General features: G+C 58.1%; 6 protein-coding genes across 6 annotated transcripts; 4 read left to right on the top strand and 2 right to left on the bottom strand.

Annotated features, from left to right (window-relative positions):
* Nucleotides 1–10: 10 nt before the first annotated feature.
* On the top strand, nucleotides 11–6,510 carry THITE_2146951 (uncharacterized protein; the record flags this gene model as incomplete). The annotated part of the gene is made up of 3 exons (XM_003656386.1): nucleotides 11–292; nucleotides 798–6,089; nucleotides 6,160–6,510. The coding sequence occupies 3 exons, from the start codon at nucleotides 11–13 to the stop codon at nucleotides 6,508–6,510; spliced, it is 5,925 nt and encodes a 1,974-aa protein (XP_003656434.1).
* Nucleotides 6,511–7,774: 1,264 nt separating this feature from the next.
* THITE_2121047 (uncharacterized protein) lies at nucleotides 7,775–11,172 on the bottom strand. Its single transcript, XM_003656387.1, has 2 exons — nucleotides 8,621–11,172; nucleotides 7,775–8,553 (listed from the first exon to the last, which is right to left on the bottom strand). Exons 1-2 carry the CDS (start codon nucleotides 10,761–10,763, stop codon nucleotides 8,099–8,101), a joined length of 2,598 nt encoding a protein of 865 aa, XP_003656435.1. The 5' UTR covers nucleotides 10,764–11,172; the 3' UTR covers nucleotides 7,775–8,098.
* Nucleotides 11,173–13,698: 2,526 nt separating this feature from the next.
* Nucleotides 13,699–16,030, top strand: THITE_2121050 (uncharacterized protein). The gene is made up of 5 exons (XM_003656388.1): nucleotides 13,699–13,870; nucleotides 14,105–14,398; nucleotides 14,447–15,246; nucleotides 15,303–15,452; nucleotides 15,508–16,030. Exons 2-5 carry the CDS (start codon nucleotides 14,167–14,169, stop codon nucleotides 15,817–15,819), a joined length of 1,494 nt encoding a protein of 497 aa, XP_003656436.1. The 5' UTR covers nucleotides 13,699–13,870; nucleotides 14,105–14,166; the 3' UTR covers nucleotides 15,820–16,030.
* A 1,516-nt stretch (nucleotides 16,031–17,546) lies between these two features.
* On the top strand, nucleotides 17,547–18,540 carry THITE_2121054 (uncharacterized protein). The gene is made up of 3 exons (XM_003656389.1): nucleotides 17,547–17,805; nucleotides 17,953–18,271; nucleotides 18,380–18,540. Exons 1-3 carry the CDS (start codon nucleotides 17,803–17,805, stop codon nucleotides 18,412–18,414), a joined length of 357 nt encoding a protein of 118 aa, XP_003656437.1. The 5' UTR covers nucleotides 17,547–17,802; the 3' UTR covers nucleotides 18,415–18,540.
* A 3,700-nt stretch (nucleotides 18,541–22,240) lies between these two features.
* Nucleotides 22,241–25,447, top strand: THITE_2121057 (uncharacterized protein). The gene is made up of 3 exons (XM_003656390.1): nucleotides 22,241–22,413; nucleotides 22,640–22,783; nucleotides 22,850–25,447. The coding sequence occupies exon 3, from the start codon at nucleotides 23,172–23,174 to the stop codon at nucleotides 25,248–25,250; it is 2,079 nt and encodes a 692-aa protein (XP_003656438.1). The 5' UTR covers nucleotides 22,241–22,413; nucleotides 22,640–22,783; nucleotides 22,850–23,171; the 3' UTR covers nucleotides 25,251–25,447.
* On the bottom strand, nucleotides 25,447–27,136 carry THITE_2121059 (uncharacterized protein). The gene is made up of 4 exons (XM_003656391.1): nucleotides 26,579–27,136; nucleotides 26,448–26,507; nucleotides 26,180–26,287; nucleotides 25,447–26,074 (listed from the first exon to the last, which is right to left on the bottom strand). Exons 1-4 carry the CDS (start codon nucleotides 26,604–26,606, stop codon nucleotides 26,019–26,021), a joined length of 252 nt encoding a protein of 83 aa, XP_003656439.1. The 5' UTR covers nucleotides 26,607–27,136; the 3' UTR covers nucleotides 25,447–26,018.
* Nucleotides 27,137–27,333: the final 197 nt, after the last annotated feature.

Here is a 27,333-nt window from a genome sequence, read left to right on the forward strand (position 1 = left end):
CAGCACATCGATGCGCGAGCATGCTATGAGCGACCTATTCGATTACCGCCGCGATCTCGCCATCCTGGACCCCGCCGGCGGCCGGGCGTCGCGCGCCCAGCAGCAGACAAATCCATCCACCGGTTCTTTCGGACAAGGCCCGCCCTGGATGGCCAACTCCAGCGGCGCCGCTTCGGCGCCGACCAGCACCGACCAGATTCCCACCACTTTTTACAACGACTCGACCGATAACCTCTCGCTAGCCTCCCAGCTGTCTCCCGGCGTCCGCACATCCATCAGCCGCCCGACCCCTGCAGGCAGCACCGAGTCTCCCGACGCGGCGTATTTCACCGACGAAAGGCGCCCGTCCATCGCCAGCATCACCACGACGGCCAGCAGCCAAGGCTCTAGAACCAGTGCTACAAGGGGAGGGTTGCGGAAACTCCAGGGCTTTTTTGGCGAGGAGTTTCCCGGGAGGGACTCGTCCGAGATCAGCCTTCCACACCCCGGCGCCGGCAAGGAACACCGCTCGCATTCGTACAGCCACACCCGGCCTCACCGCGATCGCAACCTCTCCAACGCTACTGACCACGGCAGGGATGGCTCGCCGTCGTCGCGCCCGCGGACGCCCGTGCCCGCTCCGGAAGTCGTGCCGTTCTTGTACCAGGAACCCGACGTGCGTGCGACCCCACTCCCTCCCTTAGCCTCGGACTACCTATGTTCTGCCCCTTCCTTCTTTCGGCAATCCGCCCCCATTGATCCGCCAAATGTTACCTCCGTGCTTTCTTTCAACCCTAACGCTGAATGCCGTAATCTAGGACATCGCGCGATATGGCGTCGCGCCCGTCCGGGACATTCTCAGTGGCCCGGATCGTGATCGCTACGTCACCGACGGCTCCTCGCAGAATCCGCCAAAAACATCCGGTTCTGGGCGGTCCGGCCACTCAATTGTGCACTTGCCGGGGCACCATCATAAACACAACAAGAGCAACGAAGACCCGAGGTCGCTCCGGCCATCCGTCAGCAGGGAGGATTCTACCCTAGTCCCCGCCAAGGAACGCAGTGGCTCGACCGGCATGTACGGCGCGAGGTCGCGAGCCCAGAGCCCAGCTCCGAGCGCGAACAGTACCTACTGGAGCTCCAAGAACGCTAGCGGTGATGGACAGACGTCCCCGGGCCGCCAGCCGAAACGGCGCTTCCTTGGTCGCCTGCGCGGAAGGAGGGAGAAGGACGACGCGGGCGACCTAGGCAAACTCAGCTCATCCACCCAGTCGCTTCTACCACGGCCTTCTCGACACGAGCTTCCTTTCGGCGACCGATCCACGCCGCAGGGGTCCGAGTGGCCAGGCTCGCCCGACCACCGCGACGCCTACGGACCCCGGCCCCCGTTTTCGCGGGCGGCGACCTTCAACAACAAGTTCCCCTTCTCGTCGAAAAAGAGCCGTGCCATCAGACAGCATGACGACGCCGATGAGAACATCGGCCCTACCGACAGGCAGGATGCTGGAGGGACCGTGTTCCACCTCGACACGAACCTCAATGATATGGAGGGCATTCTCAGCAAGCGGACACCGTTGACGCCCATGGATACCGCTTTCCTGAGTGATCTAGATTTCGACAAGTTGCCCATCAAGCCCACTGACCCGAGCGGCGCCTGGAACGCCCCCGACAGCTGGGCGGTTCGCCGAGGAGACGAGGCATCGGCCCAGGTTCCCGAAGCCGACGACATTGGCAGTCCGCCGAGGCCGGAAGAGAAGTTGACAAATTATTGCATCCGCGTGTTCAGGGCAGATGGCACTTTCGCGACGCTCCAGATGGCGTTGGACGCGACAGTCTCGGACCTCATCTCGCAAATCGTCAAGAAGTCCTACGTGATCGACGGCGTGGAAAACTACAACATAATCCTGAAGAAGCATGATCTGGTCAGGATCCTGAGCCCTGCCGAGCGTCCGCTGCTGATGCAGAAGCGGCTGCTCCAGCAAGTTGGATACGAGGACCGCGACAGGATAGAGGACATCGGGCGCGAGGACAACAGCTACATTTGCCGCTTCATGTTCCTGTCGGCCCGCGAAAGCGGCTTCCACGCCGTCGCGCACAACGTGGGATTTGGCCGCATGCAGAAGCTCAGCCACGTCGACTTGTCCGGCCGCAACTTGACCGCAATCCCGGTTGCTCTCTATTCCAAGGCCGCAGACATCATCTCTCTCAACTTGTCCAGGAATCTCTCTCTGGACGTACCGCGCGACTTCATCCAGGCCTGCGAGAACCTTCGGGACATCAAGTACACCAACAACGAGGCCCGGAAACTACCGCCGAGCCTAGGCTGGGCGAACAAGCTGACGTTGCTGGATGTGTCGAACAATCGCCTGGAGCAGCTCGAGCACGTCGACCTCGGCGGCCTTACCGGGCTCCTCAAATTCAACTTGGCTAACAATCGGCTCAGCCATCTGCCTGCCTATTTTGGCGCCTATTCGGTGCTGCGGACGCTAAACATCTCTTCCAACTTTCTGGAGAAGCTTCCTGCGTTCGTCTGTGATCTGGAAAGCCTCGTCGACCTCGATCTCAGCTTTAACCTCATCAGCGAGCTCCCGGATGCCATTGGGAAGCTGCGGAACCTGGAGAAATTCGTCATCACCAACAATCGGTTGAGCGGGTCTTTCCCCAGTTCGTTCAGAAACCTGAGCAGCCTCCGTGAGCTCGACATCAAGTACAACGCGATAGCCAACATCGACGTCATTGCCCAGCTCCCGAAGCTGGAGATCCTGACCGCTGACCACAACTCCGTGTCCCAATTTGTGGGTACGTTCGAGAGGTTGCGCAGCTTGAAGCTCAACTGGAACCCCGTCACCAAGTTCGACATCCGGGCGTCTGTCCCGACGCTCAAGCTCCTCAATCTATCCAGCGCCCAGTTAGCCAGCATTGACGACTCGTTCAACAACATGCCGAGCCTCGAGCGTCTGGTGCTTGACCGGAATTACTTTGTCTCCTTGCCCAGCCAGATTGGCAGCCTCAAGAAGCTCGAGCACTTCAGCATAGCGCACAACTTGATACGCCAGCTCCCACCCGAGATTGGCTGTCTAACGGAGCTGCGCGTGCTGGACGTCCGCGGGAACAACATCCGCAAGCTTCCCATGGAACTGTGGTATGCAAACAAGCTGGAAACTCTGAATGCGTCGTCCAATCTTCTGGATAGCTTTCCCAAACCCGCATCCCGTCCGCCAGTGCCTCCTGAAGAAACAGCCAGCGCAGCCAGCTCTCTCGGCAGCAAGCTTTCGGGAACGACGCGCGCTGTGTCGCCAATGCCGAGCGTCGAGGAGCTCAATGGCGATGCGTCCAGGCGCCCGAGCCAAGCTTCCAGCACGCTTCTCAGCGTCGGTCCATCCCCCGTTCCGCCCAGCGGTGACAGGAAGGGCTCGATGGTATCCTTGTACGGAAAGGGCGGCCGGAAAACGTCGGTGGTCTCACGGAGCACCCAGAGCAGTGCTCCCCCGGTGTCCGGCGGCATCAGGAAGGATTCTAGTCACTCGGCACTTCTGACCACCACCTTTGCCGGGTCCCTCCGCCATCTGTACCTTGCCGAAAACTCGCTGGACGACGATGATTGGGAAACGCTCATGAAACTGCACGAGCTTCGAGTTCTCAATCTCTCATACAACGGCCTGAACGACATGCCGCAGCGCGCCCTCCGGAGCTGGCCGCAGCTCACCGAGTTGTACCTCTCAGGCAACGAACTCACGAGCCTGCCGGCCGACGCCTTGGAAGACTACTCTCTCTTGCAGACGCTGCACATCAACAACAACAAGTTCATCAATCTACCAGCAGATATCTCCCGGGCGAGGAGGCTGGCCGTACTGGACTGCGGTAGCAACTCGCTCAAGTACAATATTGCAAACGTGCCGTACGATTGGAACTGGAACCTCAACCCCAACCTGCGGTATCTCAACCTGTCTGGTAACAGACGCCTGGAGATCAAGCAGAGCTATCCCGGCATGGTTGGGCAGACACGCGAGCAGTATTCCGATTTCAATCGGCTAGCGAACCTCCGCGTCTTGGGCCTGATAGACGTGACGCTCACCCAGCCGAGCATTCCCGACCAGAGCGAAGATCGTCGTGTCAGAACGTCGAGCTCGCTGGCCGGGTACATGCCATACGGTATGGCCGACACGCTCGGCAAGAACGAACACCTGTCGACCATCGACCTCGTGGTTCCACGCTTCAATTCGTCCGACTCGGAGACTCTCTTGGGCCTGTTTGATGGGCAGACGCTTCCCAGCAGCGGCTCCAAGGTCGCCAAGTATCTCCATGAGAACTTTGGTAATATCTTTGCGCACGAACTGAATGAACGCAAAGCGGCTCAGGGCGAGACACCACAAGACGCCTTTCGGCGCGCATTCTTGGCCCTTAACAAAGACCTGATTACGGCTGCGAGTCAACATGCAGAGGACAGGTCGCTAATGACACACCGCGGATCACAAGCCTCGCTGGTCCTGAGCAAGGAAGATCTCAATTCTGGCGCTGTTGCCACCGTCGTCTACATCACCGAGCAGGAGCTGTATGTGGCCAATGTGGGCGACGTCCAAGCGATGCTCATCCGGAACGACGGCCAGTACGAAATGTTGACCAAAAAGCACGATCCGGCTGATCCTCAAGAACGCTCGCGCATCCGAGATGCTGGCGGCTGGGTCTCACGCCAAGGGCGCCTGAACGAGCTTCTTCCCGTCTCTCGGGCTTTCGGTTACGCGGACTTCATGCCTGCGGTGCAAGCTGCGCCTCACGTCACGCATCATACGATCAAAGATCAGGACGAGACCATTCTCATCGCCACCAGGGAGGTGTGGGAATATCTCTCTCCCGAGCATGTTTGCGATATCGCCCGTACCGAGCGCGGCGATTTGATGCGGGCGGCACAGAAGATACGGGATCTTGCCATGGCCTATGGTTCCAAGGACAAGATCATGGTAATGCTTCTGGGTGTGGCAAACCTCAAGCAGCGGCGCGAACGCTCGCGGATGCACAGGGGCCAAAGCATGTCGTGGTTCAACTTCCCGCAAGACGACAACGGTCTCCCCGTCTCGTCCCGCAGGGGCAGAAAGACCAAGGCGGAGGGGCCGCTCGATTCGACCTTACTGCGACTCGACGCCGAGGTGCCTGCTCCGACTGGTAACATTGCCATTGTCTTCACAGACATCAAGAATTCGACGCAGCTTTGGGAGAACTACCCGGACGCGATGCGGTCGGCTCTAAAGCTGCACAACGAGGTTATGCGGCGGCAGCTCAGGCTCATCGGTGGGTTCGAGGTCAAGTCGGAAGGCGATGCCTTCATGGTGACTTTTGCTACGGCCACGGCGGCGCTGCTCTGGTGCTTCGCGGTCCAGATGCAGCTCCTGACGGTCAACTGGCCCAACGAGATGCTCAACTCGGTCACCTGCCAGCCAACGTTCGACCGAGAGAACAGGCTCATCTTCAGGGGCTTGTCGGTCCGGATGGGTATTCACTGGGGCGAGCCGCTGGCCGAGCAGGACCCCGTCACTCGACGCATGGATTACCTCGGCCCGGTGGTAAACAAGGCAAGCCGGGTCTCGGCCTGTGCCGACGGCGGGCAGATCACTGTGTCGTCCGACTTCATCCTGGAAATCCAGCGCTGTCTCGAGACGTACCAAGAGACTTCGGCTGAGGACACCTTCGACGATGACCCTTACGCACGAGCCATCCGCAGTGAGCTCCGCTCTCTGAGCAGCCAGGGCTTCGAGGTCAAAGAGATGGGGGAGAAGAAGCTGAAGGGCCTCGAAAACCCGGAGTACATCTACTCGCTTTACCCGCACGCTCTGGCGGGTAGAATTGACCAGCACAACCTTCACGAGCGAGCGCAGTCCGAGTCCGAGAAGCCCGCCACGCTCAGGGATGCCGGGCTGGAAATCAGGCCGGAGGACGTCTGGGAGCTCTGGCACGTGTCGCTGCGGCTTGAGAGGTTGTGCAGCGCGCTCCAGGAGGCACCCGGGCGTCTGCAGCCGCCCGAGACGGAGCTCATGGAGCGCATAAAGAGGCGCGGCGGGGAGGTCACCGAGCGGTTCTTGTTGAACTTCATGGAGCATCAGGTCAGCCGGATTGAGGTAAGTATACCCATGTCCTTACCTGCAACTCTCGCCGGTTCAGTAGAGCGAGGAACTAACCGACCAACAGGCGTGCGTATCCACCCTCGCCGTCCGCCACCTCGTCCTGGCGAACGACCCGACGCGGGATCCCAACGACCTGCGCGCCCCCATGTCGGAGGTGCTGGACACCTTGGCTGAGCGGCTGGCGCTGCTGCAGCGTTACGAGGCGCGGTTTGGGCCCCTCCCGCACGATGACGGAGCATCCCTTGGCTCGCTCTCGTCTGGGCTGTCGGCTTCGGCACCGGCGCTGCTGCCGGATAGGCGCAAACGTGCTGTTGATGGTCCGGATCCAGACACACCGCAACCCTCGTCGGCCTCAGGTTCCGATTCCGCTGGGACTCGGGTCGACACGCCCGAGTCGGCGCTTGGGGAACCCTAGCGGGTGGCCTGAGTTTGCGCCTTCCGCAACGCTGCTGTGCTGGGGTTTCGTTTCTGCTGCCGCAACTTCGACCATGCTCCATCATTCCTGATATATATATTATATTGCCCTTCTCTGTGGCTACCACGGCAGAGCGCGACTGGCACGCTGCCTGGGAAGCCCTTTTTGGCGGGGGAGACGGTCGCTTTGTCTGCGCCTGACCGCTTTTTCTCTCTTTTTCCTTCTCTCTTTTTCGCTACGAACGTATTCGGCGTACACCGGTGGTTTGTCGAACACGTGGCATGTATGGTGTGGGTGTCGATTGAGTAATGTTTTGGTTGGCTTGCGTGCCACGTCAGTTCTATGCTTTGTTTCAGGGGCTACTTCAGCATATCAACCCGACAGGAAAAACCCGGGTACTTCCGGTGCGGTACAGAGGGTTGGCGTTTCTGTCGTGGGCTTTTCTTTTCTTTTCTTTTTCTTCTTTTCTTTTTTGCCTTTTTTTGGAGAAGGTCAGGTTAGGACGATTTGTTCGGTTTGACTGGTCGAGTCTTGGATTGGGCTGGCCGCGGCTGGACTGGACTGGACACCTGCTTGGGAATTCGGGATCATGGGTGATTTGATGGGATGTCACGACTTAACGGGTCCTTGGGTCTGGTGCAGATGGTGTCTTTCCGTCGGCTCTGGTGTTGTTCATCCTTCTTTTGGGTAAGGAGCATGGCTTGGAGACGGGCTTGGTGTGATCTCAGCATGATTTTGTTCGTCTATGTTTGCAGATTGGGCGAGGGTCGAATTGATGTTTGAGCTTTTGTCCGCGTTGCTGTTCTTTTGCTGTCTGACTCGGCCGACTTCGACGCACCCACGGTATGGCGGCGCCCTAGCGTTCGAAATGCGTCTCCGGTCCTCAGTTCGTCGCCGTCTACTCACTAGACAAGGGACAACTGGGCCTTACCAGCAGCCCATGATGTAAGCTTCGATTGGGTTAGGCGTCTGATTATTCTCATCGTCGGGGGCAACGGCACCATGGGTTGGCTACTAGTGTCAGAGACGCGCCACTCTCGCACTTCCTGGATTTCAATGGACACCTAGAACAATTCTCCCACTCAATCCATCGCCTTTCTTTCGTCATTCCCAGGCCGGCATTACTCTGGAGGTTTACGGTCTCAGAACCGGCGGCGTTTTCTCGCAGCGATGAGAGAAGGAGGAGGCGTTGAGACTGATACTTGGAGCTCAATAAAAAAAAAAAAAAAAAAGTCACAAATGACAAAACTATACCGTATAAGTCTATTAAACGGTCTTTTCGATGCGCTGCCCGGTTCTATAGCCGTTCCCCTTTGCATTCATAAGCACACAAGTGCGACAGCGGCCTCAGACTGTGTCGGGATCAGAATCTCGATTCACTGGTTCTTTTATTCAGCTTCCCTTCCGCGCGGTCAGTTGTGTGCTACCTGGCCACCATCGCATTACCCCTGAATGGCATCCTCGGGGAAGTGCACCAACGCAGTGGTACAAAGTAGATGAGTTTCCTACGCTGGTTCGCTGTATTGTATGTGTGCATTTTCATAATCATAATACGTCCAGAATCAAACACATCCCACTCATCGATAACTCATACAATAACCGTTGACCCGCTCTCCCGACCGGTGCTGTTCCTCATTTCGGCCCCATCCGACGTTCCATGTCTCCTCTCCGCGTCCGTCTCATCGCCCATCATCTCCTGCGCCTCGTGGAAATCAGCTTCATCCTGGGTCTCCTCAGCCTCGGTGTCGGTCTTCTGCGACGGCTCCGTCTCGCCATACGGAAGCGGCGCCGTGTCCCCGTCTTCACCACCCTCAACCCACACCTGCGCCAGCTCGCGAACGATTTCAGCGTGCCTAGCCTTCCACGCCTCCACCTGCTCCAGCCGGGCCCTCAGCTCCGAGAGCTCGCGCTCAGCCTGCATCTTCTCGCTCGGAGTGCCGATGCGCTGGAAGTCCCACTCGTTTCCGTAAGGGCCGAGGCCGAGCGTGAGGCTGTAGCGGTGATACTTCTTCAACGAGGCGCGGGTCGAGATGGTGATGAGCGCTGAGTTAGGCAACGGGGTTAGCACGCGGAAGCGGCCCGAAGAGAGAGAGGAGGGCGTCGGACTTACTGATCCCTTTCTGCTTGCACGTCTCGTACAAGAGACCCTCGACATCACTGGAGACAGCACTCGTGCCCTCATCGATGAAGGCATACTTGGGCTGGTGGTAGAGCAGCCGGGCAATGGCCAACCGCTGCTTCTCGCCGCCGCTTAACACATCTTTCCACTCCTTGCGAGCATTCCACCTGTCCTCGAAGCGATTGGGCAGGTAATCCAGGTGGACCAGGTCGAGCACGTTCTGGAGGTCTCTCTCGGTCCTGTGCTTCTCGCGCATGTCGGCCGCGCCATCTGGATAGATTACCTGGTCGCGGAGAGTGCCGATGCTGAGGTACGGGCGCTGAGGGAGGAACATGATGCCGTCCTCGCCGTTGTTTTTGGGTCGGCTGACCAGGCCCCTGTAAACGGGCCAGAGCCCCGCGAGGACGCGGGCGATGGCGCTCTTGCCGACGCCGTTGGGGCCTGAGATCAGGAGGTGGTCCCCGCTGCGTACAATCATCGAAAGAGACTCAATCAGCTCATCGCCTCCATTCGGCCACAGAGAAGGAGCGACGATGGGCACGTTTTCAAACCGGACGCCGTCAAAACCTCGCTGCATTGTGCCTTGGACGTCCGACAGGGAGTACAGCTCATTTCCCATGCCCTTAACAGGATAGGCGCACGCGTGGACCCTGTGCAGCGTCGAGATGAGCGTGTAAACTCGGCTGGTGTAGCCGGCCAGCTCCGAAAGGTCCTTGAGCTCATATATCATGCGTGTACCGGCGTCAGCAAGCGACAGCATCAATCGCTTGTTGAAGATGAAATTCTTCATGCGTCCTCGCTCGCGCCCGCCCTTCTCGGCCTGTGCGGCTGGCTCCAACTTTCCGTGGGCGCCGCTCCAGGCGGGGAGGAAGACGGGCAACGAAGCTAAGGCATACCCGTAGGCGCTCCAGCCGTACTTGACGATAAGATCCTCGAACATGATGTACCTGGCCCTGGCCCGGTACATGAGGGCCTTCCGATCCTTCAGCAATTCGAAGACACCGTCGAGGAAGCCCTTCTCCCTTTCGCCTCCGCCGTAGAAGGCGATCTCTTCGGCATTGGCCATCAGGCGCCCATGGAGACTGCGGAACTCGCCTTCCGTCTGAGCCTCTGTGGCCCTCTGCTGAGCGAACTCGGGAGCCAACCTCCTTAGAATGCTCGAGCTGGCGAGATAGGCGCTAAACAAGCCGGTGAGGGCAAAGGGGCCGAGCGACCGGTACAGCTGGTAGTTGAAGATGCAAATATCGACGAACGGCTTCCCTAGCGACGAGTAGAGGTTTGCCGCGGCGGCGCAGAACCTGGTGAGATCGTGCGTGATAAACTGGTCCGTCGATAACCCCACACCGCCATCTAGATTATGAACCTTGTAATAGTTGAGGTTGTCGTTCAGATAGAGGTCGTGGATGTAGCGCGTCAACCGCGTGCGGAAGGCGATGGACACTTTGCCCTCGAGGAACTTGATCATGGAATTCGTGTACGTGGCGACGCCGCCGAGGCCGCACCACTTGACCAGCCCCCACAGGAACAGCTTGCCATTGCCGGCCATGAGATCGCGCACAATCTCACCGTCGAGGCGGGCAACGACGAGCGACAAGTAGGTACGCATCATCAGGGACGCGCTCAGTCCCATCAGTAGGGCGGCCTCCTTGCTGGTCCACCTCGGGACCATGATGCTCAGCAGGCTGCTGAGCTGGTGGAGGAAGGCCAAGTTGACGCCGGGCTTGGTCTCGGGCGAGGGGACCGTCCCGTCGGCCAGGCCCGACTTCTTCGGAGGGCTCAGAAACAGGCGCCGGTGAGCCTCGAAGGTGAGGCGCTTCGTGCTGTGGATAACCACCTTGGCGGTTCTGTCCCTGTAGGGCACGAAGATGGTGCGGGAGCCGTCCTTGTTGTGCAACCACGAGTTGGTGCGCACCAGCTTGCGACCTTCCTCTCGCTCTGCGCGCTTGCGCTTCCACCGCCGACGGGCGCCCTCGCCGGCAAGGATGATGGATGCGACGAGGGCCAGCGCGGAGAGCAGGCGGGTGGTCTTGGAGGTTTTGCGTAGTTTGCTGCGGATGAGCTCGGTGTACTTGTCAATGAAGGCGGCGATGGCCTCCTCGGCGGCGGACTGCCGCAGCGTCGATTGCGCCGCCATGGCTGTCCGCGTCAACTGCGTCAACAGCGTCGACGAGGCACCACGGCGCGTGCGCGTATCCCGAGTGCTCGGGAGAGTCAGACACAGTATCCCATTAGCGTCGCGTCTGCGGGACTGTCTGAAACTCGAACAGACCGATTAATGATGGCGGAGGCGGGGCGGGATGCGACGATGCGAGGATGGGGGGCCGATGCGACGGCGCCGGCGCAGTACCGAGGGGAAACCGAGCCTCAGCTTCCGGCGGCGATGGCGACAGCCGGAGAGATCGAGAGATGGAGAGAAGAAAGGGAAAACAAAATCCAACGTTGCTAGCAAATCGGCCTTGGGTAGACTTGTATTCGGCGTCAGGGGATAAGCAATACCTCTGCCAGAGACGCATTGCTTGGAGGTTGTCCTGGTCCTGCTTCCGTTTCCCGATCCGACGTTGGTCGGCCGAGGCATGTGAACGCCAGAAACGTCATCGGCGTCCCCAGGCAAGCCAGCTACCCAATCAGCAACGCCTGCTCCAGCACCCAACTGCTGGAGGGTCCATATTAGTGAAAGTTACCTGATCAGTGATAACCCGGAAACTTGTCATACACAGGGGGATCAACCAAAATCTCAAAACTCAACGACAAAACAGCAATCCCCCTTTTGAAGTGTATAAGTTACTTTCAACTACTAGAGGCACTATTCTTTTGCGCTCAAAATGGCTCCTAGATTGCTAAGGGAGTAGCTTTGTGATCTGGTGTGCACTACCTAGAGTATCGCACTAGTATGCTGCACCGTATTGTACCTATGTACTGTATCCGAACGTACCTACATAGAAACTCCAAGACCTGGTATCCCGCCGTAATTTATGATATGTGGGCTCCGCATCTCTTCCTCACAGCCCAGACGTGTTAATCTGTGTCATCATGAACACCATTTGGATCGACGGGTTACGGATAGTTCCAATATGCAAGTAATGTAGAGTAAATATAACCGTGGTTCTCCGTTTTGGGTACGAGGTCGTCCGGGGTCCGGAAACCTCCGCCCCCGTTCAGCGCAACGAGCAAAACCAGGAGGGCACGCGATTGCCGAGAGAGGATGTGCATTCTCAATTCCTTGTGGGCGAAATTCAGTGTAGGGCATCATATGCAGCCATAGATACGAAAATGCCCAGAAGAGTCCAAAGAAGCTGTTTTTGTTGATTGGACTTGCGATGGCACTTCGCGGAAGCCGGAGCTCCAATTGAAATGCCTTCGCAGGGAGAGATCAGCCTCTCTTTGAACTGGGATAATCGGCCGCCACTGTGCCGTGAGAGACGATGCAGGGCCAACGGACGGGATGCCGGAGCGGGATGCCGGAGCGGGATGGACCGGAGCACTACTGCACAGGAAGGAAGGGTCTCGCATGTGGGAGGGTGCGGGTCCATCCGGGGGAAGGAAGCCCGCCTCTCAGCAGCAACAATCATTTCGCGCCGCTCTGTCAGGAGAAAAGGGCTTGAGTTTGTGAACGGCCTTCAAACTGCACCGACAGAGACAAAGCAATGCTTGGCGACTGGCCGCAACCCAGAGGCCCATCCTCCCCCATCACCGTCCCCGGCGGCAACACGGCCAATCAGACAGCTGCTTACAGCTTCCTGGCATCCGGCCCAGGAGATGCCGTGCTCGCCGTTCATGAAAGGCCGTCCACTGTCTGCGCTGCCTCTCCCGCTCTCTGCCGTAGCACGCTACACTACTGTGTATGTACTGTACTTGACAGGGCAGCCTGCACGCCACCGAGCTTGCACCGATGTGGATCAACTGTGGAGTGAAAAGGTGAAGCTTCCCGATTCCAATGCGTCCGTCCAATGTGTCCGACTCCCAACGTTGCCGATCTGGGCTGGCTTTGAGCCGCTGAAGTACCTACAGTGCCCAGCCAAAGCAGTTCAAGCTTAAAACTAGGTATCAGTTGCTAGCGCCGTAGTTGTCAAGGGAGTCGGGACAACATTGCCCATACTGTTAGTCGGGTGTGGTGTGGTGTGTTTAACGCATCCCGACCTACCTATCTATCACCGACATCCAGACGGAAGGGATCGAGACGCAGTTAGTTACTTGCAACTGGCTTTCGAACCGTGAACTGATAGTTCAACGGAAGCTGGCATTCTGCGCCAGGCTGGCGAGTTCGGCCACGCGAGCGCTATAGTTAATTGGTTGCGGGCGAGGGAAGAAGCAATATCCGTACTTGCATTGTGAACAGCCCTTCATGAGAACTGCGCTTCGTCCGCTGCAGAATTATGGATCGTCTTCTTGCAGACAAACCTGGACGGCCTCGGGCACAGGGGGCATGCGTTGGACGGATATAAACCGATGGAGCAGCCATGTACAGTACTCGTACCTGAGAGCAAACTTACAGCTACTTGATCCGCGCTGGGCTGCGATAAATAATGTTAGAGGCGTATTATGTAATCCAGCATTGACTCACCTAGTTTGCAAGTGGTAGTTATTGCTTAGCGCCAGGCTAGGTGGTAACTCGCAGCATCTCAGCCCCCTTTCTGCAGCGTTTCCCTCCACCTGGCTAATCTCCAGCTGTCCAGCTCGCTATTCCACTCTTGGTTGTCTAATCCCCCGTCGCCCTCTGTGCCTCGAGCGACCTGGAACCCCAGTAACTACCCAACCGACCGATCACCTTTCCAAGTCAATCCTGTCGCTCGCGCCCTCACGATTTCCTCGGCCGTTGAGACAGCTCTTCTTCTAATTCTCCTTCCGCTCGGCCATAGGCAGCCAGTTTCGTTCGCCCCTTTTTTTTTCTTTTCGGGGAGTGGCCAGCCCCTTTGGACCTCGTTTTCCCAACGCAACGTTTTCTTCCGACACGGCGCTGGGCTTAGGCAGACACCGCGTGTTGCTCGGCCCCTTTCACGATCGACCGCGCCCGCCAATTTCCCGCCGGAATCGACCGCCTGTCACGGTCAGGCCCAACGCTTTCGCCCCGCCTGCGACAACCGGCAACGATTCCCTTTCCTTTCGAGGGCGCGCACTCGACTTGGGGGGCAGCGGGTCGTCCAGCAACAGCCGCGAAGAGCTGGAGCAAGCCGTGCGGCTTGGCGGCTATACACGCTGAGATCGGGGCTGGACGACAGCTGGGTACCTTTCCGATCCCTTGAGGTGGGTTAATCCAGTCTGCATCAGGCGTGCGGCCACACCTGGCGACCTCTGAGGCCGGCCGCAGCCGCGGCGCATCGATTGCGTGGTGTGTTCTCTGAATTGGTCAGCCGCAAGGCTGCACCCTGGTTGCCCGACCGAGTCACCGCGTCGAGACATGCGCTGAGGTTGGATTGGCCGACAACCCCTCCAATGGCGCGTTTATGTGAAGTCTTCTGGTTGACACGCTTCCGAAAGGTTCTGAATTCTTCCGGGAAAACCTTCAACGCCGCCTCCGCCCCCCGCCCTCGCACACCGCCATGGCTCGGGGTACAGACGAGAAGCCGCAGGCAGTAGCTGAGAGCTCAAAGGAGAAGGAGATGCTCACACCCGAGGACGGAGCTTCGAAGAAGAGCAGGGCGCTTCTACCAGTGCCCTCAAGGTCATCGTCCCAGCGAGTCCAGCCTTCGCCAACAGCGACGGGAATGAGCGGCGCGACGGCCAGTGATCCGAGAGACAGCATCGGCGGACGCTCCAAGGAATCCAGAGGCAGTATGTTACGGCCGAACCACAATGGAAACGCGTCTAGTAACCGTTTAGGTGCGGGAACAGGGCCGACGGCGACACCAGGCAACTCGGAACTGCACTCCCCTGCGGCCATGTCTCAAACGAAGAAGAAGGGTGGCTTCTTTGCCTTCTTGGGGTGCTGCGGCGTTCCGGACAACGCGAACGGCCTTGACACTGAACCCCCGGTTCCGAACCACAAACTCGAAAAGATCCCCGCACGACCAGCCACTGCCAGCCGGAGGACGGCGACGCCTTCGGAGCAGCCGTCAAGCAGCAGAACCCACCTCTCCGAGAAGGAACCCAGCCAGCTAGTGCCTGTATCGCAGGGGCCTCCCAAGAACGGGAAGCGGGTCTCGGGCGCGAGCACTCAAGACCAGTCCACGGTCGGCGGAGAGCGGGATAATGAATCGAAGCAGACTACGCTGGTTGGGCCCGGCTCCAGCAACCCGGTCATCTCCGTGGAACCGCCGCACGCAGCGAGCGCGGAGGACGACAAGGTGGACGAAGTCCCCTCCGAGAAAGATGCCGAGGGCGACGTGCCCATGCCGGATGCCGAGTCGGCGCGGCAGCAAGCGCACCAGCAGGAGCACGAGCAAGCGCACCAGGGGCCCGTCGCAGCCGTAGAGGAAGCCCTTCCAAGGGTGCCTCCCCCGCCGCCGGGGCCAGTCCCAGCAGTCCCAAATGCACCGACGAGCGCGTTGATCGAAAGCCCCCCAGTCTTCGCGCCCGATCAGCCCCAAAGGTTCCTCCTGCCACCCCAGGCGCCCGAACATAAAGGTCGGAAATGCCTCGTCCTCGATCTGGACGAAACATTAGTGCATAGCTCGTTCAAGGTGAGCAAGCCGTAACACCCTTGGCAGCGCCAGTCATCCCATGCTGACCATTGCAGATCCTCCACCAAGCCGACTTCACAATACCGGTAGAGATCGAGGGCAACTACCATAATGTCTACGTAATCAAGAGGCCGGGTGTCGACCAGTTCATGAAGAGGGTTGGCGAGCTCTATGAGGTTGTCGTCTTCACGGCGTCGGTGGCTAAGGTGAGTCCCGATTCCATGCGCTGGCTAGGCTGGCTCAATGCTGACTCGTTGGCAGTATGGCGACCCGCTCCTCGATCAGCTGGACATCCACAAGGTGGTCCATCATCGGTTATTCCGGGAGAGCTGCTACAACCATCAGGGTAACTACGTGAAGGACCTGTCGCAGGTCGGCCGTGACCTGAAGGACACCATTATCATCGACAATTCGCCGACGTCGTACATCTTCCACCCGCAGCACGCGGTTCCTATCAGCAGCTGGTTCTCGGATGCCCACGATAATGAGTTACTGGACCTTATTCCCGTTCTCGAAGACCTGGCTGGGCCGAACGTGCGGGATGTCAGCCTGGTCCTCGATGTCTCTCTTTGACGTCTCTCTTTCTTCTGCCGACACCGACTCCCCTTCGATAAGCTGCCGCTCACCAGTCCCCGCTCCGGACAGCGAGGAGGCCGGTTTAGGTTTATCCTCCCGGAAAATACTGGGGCGCATGTGCGCATAGTCCTTCGATAATCCGTGATGCAGCGTCGCGGGCTTCCTTCTTCAGTTTCCGGGTCACAAGCTCCAGCAAACTCCCCCTCTACCTCAACGGGCAACTCTGAGCAGGCGGGGTCGAGTCGGAACAACTTGTCAACAGGGAGATCTGCTCCCAGATTGCGAGTTGTTTTCCTATTATCGATACTCCTTGATTCTGCCGGAATCCGGGAGACTACGGAAGTGGAAGGGCCAGCAACGGGCTGGGTGCTCTTTGAGGCAAAATATCCCATCTAAAGGGGTTCTTGGAGTTTGGTATATGTTTTGGAAGGCGGGTTCAACGGTTTCCTTCTTCATTTCCATTTCTTTTATTCTCTCCTCACATTTGGCGAGCAGCAGGCAGGCAAGGACGGAGAGAAGCCAGCACTGTCAGACATCAACCTTTCATTTCGCACCTCGTTTCCTATGTCGACAACTCGGATATGTCAGCCGAGTCCCTTTTACCCCTTTGAATTTCCGTCCATTTGCCCTTATCATTACCATACCCCCATTGTTGCCTACTCATACCCATCTCGCCCTTGACGGGTTGTCATCCATATTCGCCTTTTCCTTTTTCTTTTGTCGACCGATTGCCCCTTTGTCGCACGTTCGTCCATCGTCTTATCGAACCACGAGCGATTTGCGCGATTACAGCAACTCCCGTTTACACTGGCTGGTGATCTGAGCAGCATAGCACAGCATCCGTGTATATTGATAAATCTCTTTGCTCCCCTTCCCTCTGCGAGTGGCTTCCTTTTCCTAGCGGCAACAAGATGGGATCTGGGCGTCTGCAAGTCCAGTGCTTCACACTGGTCGCTCGAGGAGAGAGACCAGGCCAGATGGCCGAGCGCGTGGTTGGACAAGAGGTGGTTGAGCGTCTCGGGTGGCATGTAAAGTTACGGGTGAGAACAGCTACGCTGCCTCGAGGAGGCCTGCTTACATATAGTCAAGTAAATTGATGTGTGTAGGATGGGCGGTGTAGCCTGGTGTTTGGTCAGTCCGTTCTCTGGGTGTTTGTGGCAACTCATCAACTGTCTAGTGTGGGTGACTGCAGCATGCAGCCTCAGAACGGGGTGCCGGCTGGCTCGACGGAACCTGTGGAAAAGATGGACGAGTTTACACGGCCCCTCCGACAAGTGGAAGAGGAGTCGATGACCCCAACGAAAAGAAAGAAAGAAAGAAAGAAAGAGAAAAGAAAAAAAAAAAAAAAAAAAGAAACGAAAAAAGAAAGGATAAAGGCAAGCCAAGCAGGTTGAACCATTGAACCGAGCTTGCAATGAATACCAGGTAAGTACGCGATTGTTTGTCATGAGCCATGGCTAAGTCAGGCTAAGTCGACTCTCAGATATTCACTTTATGGCCTCTCCCCACGCTGAGAACTTCGAATAACTACCAGGTAGGTAGCTACATACGCAGGAACGGCTTTTGACTACAAAAAGACCTTCTGGCTTCTGCCTTGTGAGCTCAAAACTGGAGAGGTTGAAGCACCAGGGCTCCCCAGCAGTGACCACTGTCAACTCGGCAGGGCCCAGAGCTGCGATGGCCCCACCTCTCCCCCGGTCGAACAAAATTGCGGAACTTCCAGGTTCGAGCTTGGACCCCTTGGACTTGGTTGGCTCTTGGCGTCAACCACTGGACCCCAGAAGAGCTGTGACTTCGTGGCCTCAATTGGGAGCACGGATCACCCATTGGGAGTTAGGGGTTGTGGACTGCATCTCCAGCTTCCTTGCCAAACCCAGCACGCGACTGTGATCGAGCCGACGTCCGCCATCCATTCATTCTCTCACTTCGTCGGCTTTCAGATTTCTTTTCAGTTTCTACAGTTCTTTTAATTCCCACACAATGGTAAGTAAGCCCTTGTTTGCCCCCGATCGCATCGCGAACCACCAGCCTTTTGCCAGCTTTCTTCCCTGCCATGCCATCACGACAGTGAAACCCGCCGCGCGATTCCGCCTTGAACTAACCAAACACCCACCGGGGCCCCAAAAACAGTCCTCCCCGCGCGCCGGCTCCCCCTCATCCCCGGCCGCCGGCCCCGCCGGGGCCTCGGCCAGCGGCGCCTCGGCGCCGCGCCCGTCGTCGCCGCCTCCCCCGGGGGGCGCGCGCACCGCGATCCGCCGCCGCGCGGCCGCCGACCAGAAGGAGAAGATCGCCAACGCGCGGCCCAACAGCACGCGCGCGGCCGGCGCCGGCGGCTCCAGCAGCACCATGCTGCGGCTGTACACGGACGAGTCGCCCGGCCTCAAGGTCGACCCGGTCGTCGTGCTCGTGCTGAGCCTGGTGTTCATCTTTAGCGTTGTCGCGCTGCATAGTCAGTTGTCCCCCTCCTCCCCCTTGTTGCCAGGGTTCTGCTGGGGGGAGCGGTGCTGTGAGTTATTTGAACGATTACTGACGGGTCCCTTGGGGGGGCTTGCTGTAGTTATTGCCAAGATCACCCGCCGGTTCTCGAGCTAGATGGGTTGAGGAGATATACCTTTGGAGCTGCGGCAGAATTTACGGCGGGAGACACGAGTGGGTTGTGGTCAACCGGCTTATGCGGATCGCAAAAGGATCGGACCACCGCCGTGGTACGGGACGAGGCTTGGGGTTGTTTTCTTAGCCATTTTTTCAGGCGTGGTTCGGGCTAGGGGATACATCAAAAGCAGCACGTGAGACACCTGAGCCGTCGCCATATTCGTCACGGCTAGATCTATACCGTTGCGACAGATGGTTCTTCCGGGTGTTGTACAATATCATTTAATGGCTGTGGCTTGGGAATGCGATGTTCTTTGTCTGGGGGACGATGTGAGTGTTTATCGATGTCTTGGGTCCTTGTCTTGGGAACATTCGAGGCTACGTGTACGGCGGGGTGTTCTCGCCGTCTACCAGGTTGCGCTCAGCGAGTCGATTCCGCAGCGCAGCGTGGGTGAGAGAAGCATCGAAGAAGGAATAGGTAACCCTGAACAGGATGTTGCCGTTCGTCCCGCTATCTCCGAGTGGTTACAAATCGTTGGGTGACGTTATGTACCGAGTTATCCGATTGTGGATGCCTCGCTGCTTATGACGGCCCGAATTCCTTCTCTGTAGGCCTCCCGTGCTTGCTGGCGACAGGACGGCGTTCAAGTCTCAATTGTGACAGTCTCCGGGCCGGATCCTGCGAAATAGACTCGGGGCTACACATGGCAGGCGTTTGGATAGCACATGACGACTGAAACTCTGCGGGTGCGGGTGTGATGGGGCACGATCGGCAGAAACCCCAGTTGGTCGGCCTTGGCTTGCGTACCAGCCCGGCGAAGAGAGTATGCAATCGTGAAGTGTAGAGGGACGTGGATAGCTATGTTTCGCCGCTTCTTTTCGGAGATCTCCCAAAACATGCGTCGTGGGCTGTCCGCCATTCTGCTTTGGGGCTCGTGTTACAGGGACCTCTCTCATTTTGATGTTCTGGAAGCGCTTGACGACTCGAAGGGTGTCTCGCGGCTTCGTGTCCAGCAGTAGATTTAACGTTAGATCACAGAGGCTCAATGCCACCATGTTCACATGTCTTATGTAGTGCATGATATGTAGGATGTCAAGCAGGTCGAAGTCATCATGTGGCAGGGGCGGGGTTGTACCGTTTACTCGTCTCAAAACAACCACCGAGTCCCGCGCCGCAACGCATCTTGTGACCTATGAGCGTTCGCCAACTGCGAGCTGCCCGGCGCCATTCTCGGTCCAGTGGCGCCTCCCGAGAATGCATGTTGGTTGTGAGTGCAGCGCCGTGGAACTAATCAAGATTTACCCGGATATCGAATCCCTATGTGCCTACCATGGCAAGGTAGGTCCTACATAGGTAGGCCCGGCCTGCCTCATTGTGTATCGTAAAGCTGCGAAATCCAAACCCGCATCGCCTCCAGTGTGCCCAAGTCGACAGGGCCATCTTCCTTATCCGTAAGCTGGCACGTTTTCCATCTCGCCAGCGCCGCCAGTGGAGTCGGAATCTCGTTTGCCGCTTTGTTGAACTCGGCTCTCGGACCTGACCCCGGTGTCCAAACTCCGTTAGGCGAAGGATCGGTCGACATGTCAGTAGGTAGGACTGCTTGCAAGTTTCGTCATCAGGCAGCGTTGGGGGTTGGTCTTGAACGGGCAGGTGACGGAAGCCTGAACGGCTCCCACTCCGAACGCTGTTCTGCTGTTGCTGTCTTCATGGAACGGAATCAACGCCATTTTTCGGCTCAGTTTGCCACATTCGGGACAAACCAGCGTGGAATCGAGCCACTGCCTGCAGAGGAGGGGCACATGGCGGACAACATGGGTTGCTGCGCCGTCCACAGTAGTAGTACACTGTACACATAGGGTAGAAGCTTCACTGTTGCTATCTATCGTGTAATTGTAATTCACGGGGCCCTGAGGGTGGGAGGCGTCTCATTAGCAAGGCGAGAGATCGCAGCGACGTGGATTTCCTTGGTGTCCACAGTGAATCGCTTCGGTAACGAAGACGCTGCTTGACGACGCTGCTTCACGCTGTGGTTGACGCGGCTCTCGAGGTTGGCTATGAGGTTACGGAGGAGGCGGCCCAACCTGGAACCTTCAGGAGTTACATCTTCCTGCTTGTGCACAGTACTGTACACAGTACCCTGAAAGTACTGTGGACGCACCTGAACGGTGGGATTGGGGCGGGATCCATCATCCGTGCTGAGTGGGTGGAGCAGTGGGCTAACCCAAGCTGACAAGCTCCATGCGCAAGCGAGGTGTCCGTGTGTCTTAGATTTTACCCCACATTCCCGCGCTCGTGGACTCCTGGTCAACAGCGTGGCATCCATGGTTCTTAGGGGGGCGGATCTGGGCGAATGGCAAGCTTTGGCTGCGAGTGTTGAAGGACCCGTCGGACTGGCGCTGGTACTTTGCGATATAGTGTATTGCAACCACAGGATGGGGCAAAGTTAACTATCACCCTGGTGCGTCACCAGGCGACAGTCGGACTGCTCCTCGCTAGTGTAGTGTAGTTAGCGTCGAGGGCCCACGGAAAAAGTGCATCGATGTCGAGCAAGGCATGCGCTTGTCCAGCGCCCAAGGACCGCCGCAGCACTGCGCCGGGACAAAAAGGTGCTGAATCAAGTGAAGAGCTTACTCGCTCCGCGCCTGCTGTGCCCTTTGCCCGGGGTTAGACAGGGTCCTCGATGTAGTGGAACACTGCAATCTTGCGCAGTCCAGCCAACGACCGCTAAAGCCTGCAGTTCAGTCTCGAAGAGGCGCCCACACCGATGGGGACAGCGACCTAGCCAGGCATGCGAGTACACACACAAGGAGGGTTGCCGCGTCCCCATTTCCCTGCCCCGGTCAGAGCCCTAACTAAAGCCAACTTTACCGGGCACCTCAAATGCACGAGGGGGGACGAACGTTCTTTGCAGTACCTCCCAATAACTCCCACAAGAATGCATCTGCAGCTCAAGCCAGCAAGGAAGCGCCAAGAAATGGTCAACGTTACCTCGAAGCAACGGGTCCTCCAGGCTGATCAGCCGATTTACTACCTGCCTAGGTACCGCTCTGAGGCCTCCAGGTTACTGTGTAGCTTGGTAGAGGTAGCTTCGGAGAGCAGGGAACCGTTGGACAGGTCGATCTGCCGTCGCAACATGGAAGGGCTCTTGGAAGATGCTGCGCTTGTTGACCCGAGACTTCGCCCGATGGGTGTGATCCGGTGGGGTTCCTCCCTCCAGGACCCACACCCCGGCCGAACTATTCTGGAAACGAGCCGGTTTTCCAATGGGGTCGGCGGTGCGACCGGGGTACGGAGTACTTGGCAGTGATTGTCGGCCAAGTACTTGTACAGCAGGCGCCGCGCCTTTACACACCAGTAGTGTAGTGTAGAGCTCCAGCCCGGAACCTAGGACCACCTCCTGCATGCCTCCTGCGAATGGCACCGACAAGTCGATTGCTCGCCTGTCGGCCGCTTGTTTGCAGCCTGCTGTCCAACCTTGGCTCCTGCACTGGCGCTTGTCCAGCCCCCTTGAGCGGCTCGTTTTTACTTCTGTTGGGCTGAACCTTGATCGTTACCAGCATCGTTTGATCTGACGGCTGCTGCCGCGTCCAAGACCCCGAGACCTGAAGAACCCCCCCCCCCAGAGGTCAGGCACCTTCCATTGACCGACCCACGCCTGCCGCGCACCATCGCGCCGAGACAGCCAGTGAACTGCGCGACTTGACCAGTTCCGCCACGTTGTGCACAGAACTTCCGCTGTCCAACGCGCAGGATATTTGGCCGGCTCTGCGAGCTTCACGTACCACACAGTTCGGCGATTTCCTTCCCATTCCTCACTTGCCGGATGCCTGCCGCCACGTCGCTCGACCCTTTGTCGGCCCTGTCCAACTTCGAGCGCATTGTTCTTGCGATTCGACCGATAGCGACGGCCCCCGCCTGCTGAGTGACGCGCCGGGCGCCTCGTCTCCTCGGCGCTCACCATGGCGGGGTTCTTCCAGAAACTTAAAGGGACGGGATCTGTAAGTTGGACAAGCCTTGGTGTCGCTGGACATGCAACCCCCCTCGCGCCGTACACCAGGACACTGGCGCAACGGCGCGACCAGAGCAACAGAACACTAGCACACCAAAACCCCGCGATACCGGCGCCACCTTGAACCCCCACGGCCTTTGTCCTCTGCCCTCTGCCCTCTGCCTGGTTGCGTCGGAAGCTTGTCCGCAGGCACAGGCTGACAACAATATCGCCAGGGTGTCTCAAAACCCGATAGCAACACGTCCGCCAAGAACAAGAAGGACGAGCCGCAGCAGGATTTGACTCCGCTCGAGAAGTTGTTGCACAATGCAGGTCCCATTCGGGAAGACGGCAGCGACAAATTTTTTGGTCTGGAGAATGTAAGGACCATTCAGGAACCCTTCCCTGCTGGCACACGTAGCGCTAATAGCTCTTGCTTGCTCCAGTTCGGGAATACATGGTAGGTGTAAATACGTGCAGAACCAACTCCGCATTGCACGTGGTCGGGATGCTGATTGCAGCCTTTGCAGTTACTGCAACTCAATTGTCCAAGCGTTGTACCATTCAGAACACTTCCGTAAGAATGTCGTCAGCTACCCCCCACCCTCCCCGTGGGACAAGCCGAACGGAGTCGAGAGGAAGGTCAATGTCACAATTCGACCTCCAGTCCAAGCAAGTGGGAGTGCTGCAGGTCAGGCCAAACCAGGGCAGCCATCCAAGCCGCGGTCATCGTTCAGCGGCGGGCAGCTAGCTCCCAGTGTAACGCCCATGCGGCCCGAGGACAAGCCTGACTCGCCAGAGTACAAGAAGAAGCAGGCCATGATAAGGGGCCCGGTACTAGACCTGGCTCAGGAGAACACAGACCCATATGGCATGGAAGAGTGTACCTTCACGGGCCTCAAAGACATCTTTACAGCCCTGATCGAGAGCCAGTCCAGGACCGGTGTGCTAAGCCCCCGGAGGTTCCTGGACATATTCAAGCGCAACAACGAGATGTTCCGCAACTCGATGCACCAGGACGCCCACGAGTTCTACGGCATTGTACTCAACGACGTGATCGCCAACGTGGAGGCCAACGGCAGGCGGATGCAAGAGGTGGCAGCGAGCAGAAAGCAGGGCGATCCCTCACAGGCTTCCGGGCCAGCGCTGTCGACGAACGAAGCAGCTCTTACGACGAAGTCGCCGGGGACCGGCTGGGTGCACGACATTTTCGAGGGGGTGCTGACCTCGGAGACCAGGTGCTTGACCTGTGAGACGGCATCTCAGCGGGACGAGACGTTTCTGGATTTATCCATTGACCTGGAGGAGCACTCATCCGTCACGGCGTGTCTGCAGCAGTTCTCTGCCGAGGAGATGCTGTGCGAGAGGAACAAGTTCCACTGCGACCACTGCGGCGGCTTGCAGGAAGCCGAGAAGCGGATGAAGGTCAAGAAGCTCCCCAAGGTCCTGGCGCTACACCTGAAACGGTTCAAATACACCGAGGACTATAGCCGCCTGCAGAAACTCTTCCACCGAGTAGTCTATCCTTACCACCTCCGCCTGTTCAACACCACCGACGATGCCGAGGATCCCGACAGGATGTACGAGCTTTATGCCGTGGTTGTGCACATCGGAGGCAACGCGTACCACGGGCACTACGTCGCTGTCATCAAGACAAAAGATCGTGGCTGGCTGCTCTTTGACGACGAGATGGTGGAGCCAGTGGACAAGAGCTTCGTGCAGAACTTCTTCGGGGACAAGCCCGGAATGGCTTGTGCTTACGTGCTGTTCTACCAGGAGACGACCTTTGAAAAGGTGCGGGAAGAGCTCGATGCCGAGGGCCTGGACCAGGTGAAGCTGGCCAACCAAACAGCGGATCTTGCAGCGACCGCCGATCATGTCAACGGAGCAAGTCCGTCTGCCCTCTCCAAGCTCAACTCACAACCTTTGCCCCCCGTTGAGGAGCATGTCACACTAGCCGCCCTGGAACAAACAAAGTCGGCGCCGACCGAGATCGACGTTGTCAGCCCCATGGACCAACTGCCCCCACCGCTCTCCCAATCCGGTGCCCACCCGCTGGTTGCGGCGCCGCCACCTCCTCCCGCAGTTATGACGAAGTCAGACGAAGCCGCCGCCGTCCCACCGAAGTCAAAGGAAGAAATGGCCAGAGAAAAGAAGGAGCTCAAAGCCCGAGAGAAGGCCGAAGAGAAGGCCCGGAAAGCGGCGGAAAAGGAGCAAGCTCGAATTGCGATGAAGGAGCGTCAGGAGCAGCTGCAGAGGATACGCGAACTTGCGCGTCTAGAGCGTGAGCAACTGCAGAAGGCCATCCAGGAGAGCAAGCAGACGGCGGCGGAAGAAGGAAAGCGGCAGAAGAAAGAGGCGGCGGCGGCGGCAGCAGCAGCAGATGCAAGTTCCTCCTCCGAAGGTGGAGCGAACGGGTTTCTCAACCGTGCGGGTCGGACGCGCAAGTCGATGACGCGCAAGAGCTTCGCCTTCTTGCACCTCGGGCTGAACAGCAAGGACGAGCAAAAAGGCGATTCCCAGGCTGACAGAGCGGACCGCAGCGAGGCGAGCGACGACAGGAGCGACAGGGGCGACAGGGGCGAAACCAGCGCCGCTGGCGAAGGCGGCCACCCGTCACAGCAGAACGGCGTCAGTGGTGGTAAACAAGGCAGCCACTCATCCCTCACCGCGCGGCCGCTGCCGCGGTCCGAACCGGCACCTGGTGCGGTCGATCAGCTGCGCAATGACAAGGACAAGGATAAGGACAAGGAGAAGGACAAAGAGAAGGAGAAGCCGCCGCTAAAGGAGAGGCTCAGTTTTGGGTTGGGAAGGAAAAAGAGCAGCAGGTTCTTCTCTCCGCCTTAGCAGGGCGCGAGGTGTCTGCTGTGTAGCGCCGAGCCTGTGGACGCCGCCGCTTGATATGCATTGCCGAGCTTTGTGTTTGGGTCAGGCCCTGGATAAGAGGAAGGCGCTGGTTACTTGTTCGAATACCCTCGGCTGGCATGGCGACTTTCTGGCTACTTTGGTATTTTATAGACCAGCGCATTCCCCACGTGGACTTTGGATGTTGCGGCAGTGGCAGGAAAGGGGGGCTTTTCGAGATGGCGAGACTCGCTCGCTTGCTTTCCCAATTGGGGGGTCGGAGAGGAAGGGCAAAAAAGGGGTTGGTGGCGAGTTGCATGGCTTTGGCATTGTACGATCAGGGCTTAAGGTTCAGAGGTTACCGGGCATGTCCAGAGTGCCCGTTTTGGGAGTCGCATGATGGCCCCTGTTTATAAACAAAACAGAATCGTCCAGTCTACCACCTTAATGCTGCCCACGCAGATAATGGGCAGGTTTCTCCGCTTAGTCCACCATCGGGGAGCGCATTTCTGTCCCTACCTCGCGACCCCTCCCCTAATTCAATTCATGCTCATTCCTCCCGAGAACCGACAGCACGATCGGGATGCTTCTAGAGCCCAGGAATGTCTTTTCCGTCCCCAAACGCCTGCGAGCAGATATCACTGTCCCGGTGTCCCCTGTAATGGCCCGCTCCCACCGCTCTGCATGCAGTTGGATCTCGATGCAAACCCGCCCGCTGACCGTTTCCTCATCGACACCCGCGCTCAGCTAACCCGGCAGCCGCACGTATTCTCAGCCCAATACGAGCTCGTACACTATAATCAAACTGTTGATTATGATGAGGGGTACTGGTCGAACAGCACGCGCGAGTTAGTTGCGCCCCGCGACCCGTCAGCGTGGTGTTCCACATCCAGCAAGCCGTCCATGGCAAGGGTCTTTCGGGGTGTACTCACCCCTCATCACCGTCCGCACGCTCGCTATCAGCTGTATGATCCTGTACTTCACGCTCGTGTCGACGTCTTGCCCGAAGGCGCGCTGGTATGTCGCTGGCGCGAGGCCAACTGTGTCATCGTGTTAGCCTGAGCGCCGTCGTCGAACACTCTGTCTTCCGCCCCCGTCGCTACCAATTCCCCGTTCCCCCAATCATTCCCGTGTATCGACCAATGAGGAGGGCATGATTATATCGGGCGGGCTGTTGATGTGGGCTGGATGGCAACGTACCGCGCGCAAGGAAGCGGTCTTCGGACGGGATGCAGATGGCGTTGAGGAGGAGCACGGTGACTAGGTTCGGCGGGCGGTCGCGGTCAGTGTGCGCTTGCGAAGGAAGGAGCGTCGATTCGCCGGGAGCGTACTATAAAGGAGCTTTCCGAGAAGGGACATCTTGGGCCTCAGGGAAGCTCGCGTGCGAAGATGGGGGTCGTTGCTCGGTCTTGGTGGCCTGGGAGGCCCCTCCTCGTCCTCCTGCGGTGTGGGTGCAGGGCTGTCTCCCCCAAGTCTTAATCACCGTTGGGGCTTGCTGCTCAATGATCAGGGCTCATAGAAGCTTGCTGGTTGTGGGAGGTCGTGGGAGGTTTCGTAATGGCGCCTCTGGTCTGGTCCACCCGCAACGAATGTAACTAGGTCGAGGTCTGATGTTGAAAGCTGGCAGCGTCTCTGTATTCCGTACTCCCTACCCCGGCTCGGTACGTACAGGTGCTATTCCGAAAACAGAAAGGTTTCACTGCCCACAGCTTGGGTGTGGCTAACACTTGTCATCCTAGCATCACTCTTACTGTGGCTGAAAATGCCGTAGCGTCATCCTGCCGGGCGTCGGAAGAAATCAACCCTAACCCCTGGCACTTTCTGCTCTCGCCAACGTCAAACGTCAACGATGTCGCTCACCTAAGGTTAACACATAGGTAGGTTTCAAGACAAACATTTGGCCGATCATCATGCATGCTGGGTCCCTTATTATCTAATCAGGCTTCAGATCTCTGCGGCCCGAATACTTATCGCGAGTCAGATGAAAATCCACCAAACGCCGATTGGAATCTTGGACGGCGCGGCGCGGAGAATGCCAGCAAAGCACAATCCACCTATAAAGTTGCTTAGTCTAGACTCACTCGCT

The sequence above is a fragment of the Thermothielavioides terrestris genome, chromosome 5, assembly GCF_000226115.1.
Source record: "Thermothielavioides terrestris NRRL 8126 chromosome 5, complete sequence".
Classification (NCBI taxonomy): domain Eukaryota; kingdom Fungi; phylum Ascomycota; class Sordariomycetes; order Sordariales; family Chaetomiaceae; genus Thermothielavioides; species Thermothielavioides terrestris.

Bases quoted from the DNA above. Each gene is read 5' to 3' on its own strand.
- THITE_2121047 (XM_003656387.1), bottom strand. From the start codon at position 10,763: ATGGCGGCGCAATCGACGCTGCGGCAGTCCGCCGCCGAGGAGGCCATC. The intron at 8,554-8,620 runs GTAAGTCCGACG...TGCCTAACTCAG, and splicing joins GTGCAAGCAGAAAGGGATCA to CGCTCATCACCATCTCGACC.
- THITE_2121050 (XM_003656388.1), top strand. From the start codon at position 14,167: ATGGCTCGGGGTACAGACGAGAAGCCGCAGGCAGTAGCTGAGAGCTCA. The intron at 14,399-14,446 runs GTATGTTACGGC...GTAACCGTTTAG, and splicing joins CTCCAAGGAATCCAGAGGCA to GTGCGGGAACAGGGCCGACG. The intron at 15,453-15,507 runs GTGAGTCCCGAT...ACTCGTTGGCAG, and splicing joins TCACGGCGTCGGTGGCTAAG to TATGGCGACCCGCTCCTCGA.
- THITE_2121054 (XM_003656389.1), top strand. The intron at 18,272-18,379 runs GTCAGTTGTCCC...GGCTTGCTGTAG, and splicing joins TAGCGTTGTCGCGCTGCATA to TTATTGCCAAGATCACCCGC.
- THITE_2121057 (XM_003656390.1), top strand. From the start codon at position 23,172: ATGCGGCCCGAGGACAAGCCTGACTCGCCAGAGTACAAGAAGAAGCAG.
- THITE_2121059 (XM_003656391.1), bottom strand. From the start codon at position 26,606: ATGTCCCTTCTCGGAAAGCTCCTTTATA. The intron at 26,508-26,578 runs GTACGCTCCCGG...CGCCGAACCTAG, and splicing joins TCTCGGAAAGCTCCTTTATA to TCACCGTGCTCCTCCTCAAC. The intron at 26,288-26,447 runs GTACGTTGCCAT...ACGATGACACAG, and splicing joins AGACCGCTTCCTTGCGCGCG to TTGGCCTCGCGCCAGCGACA.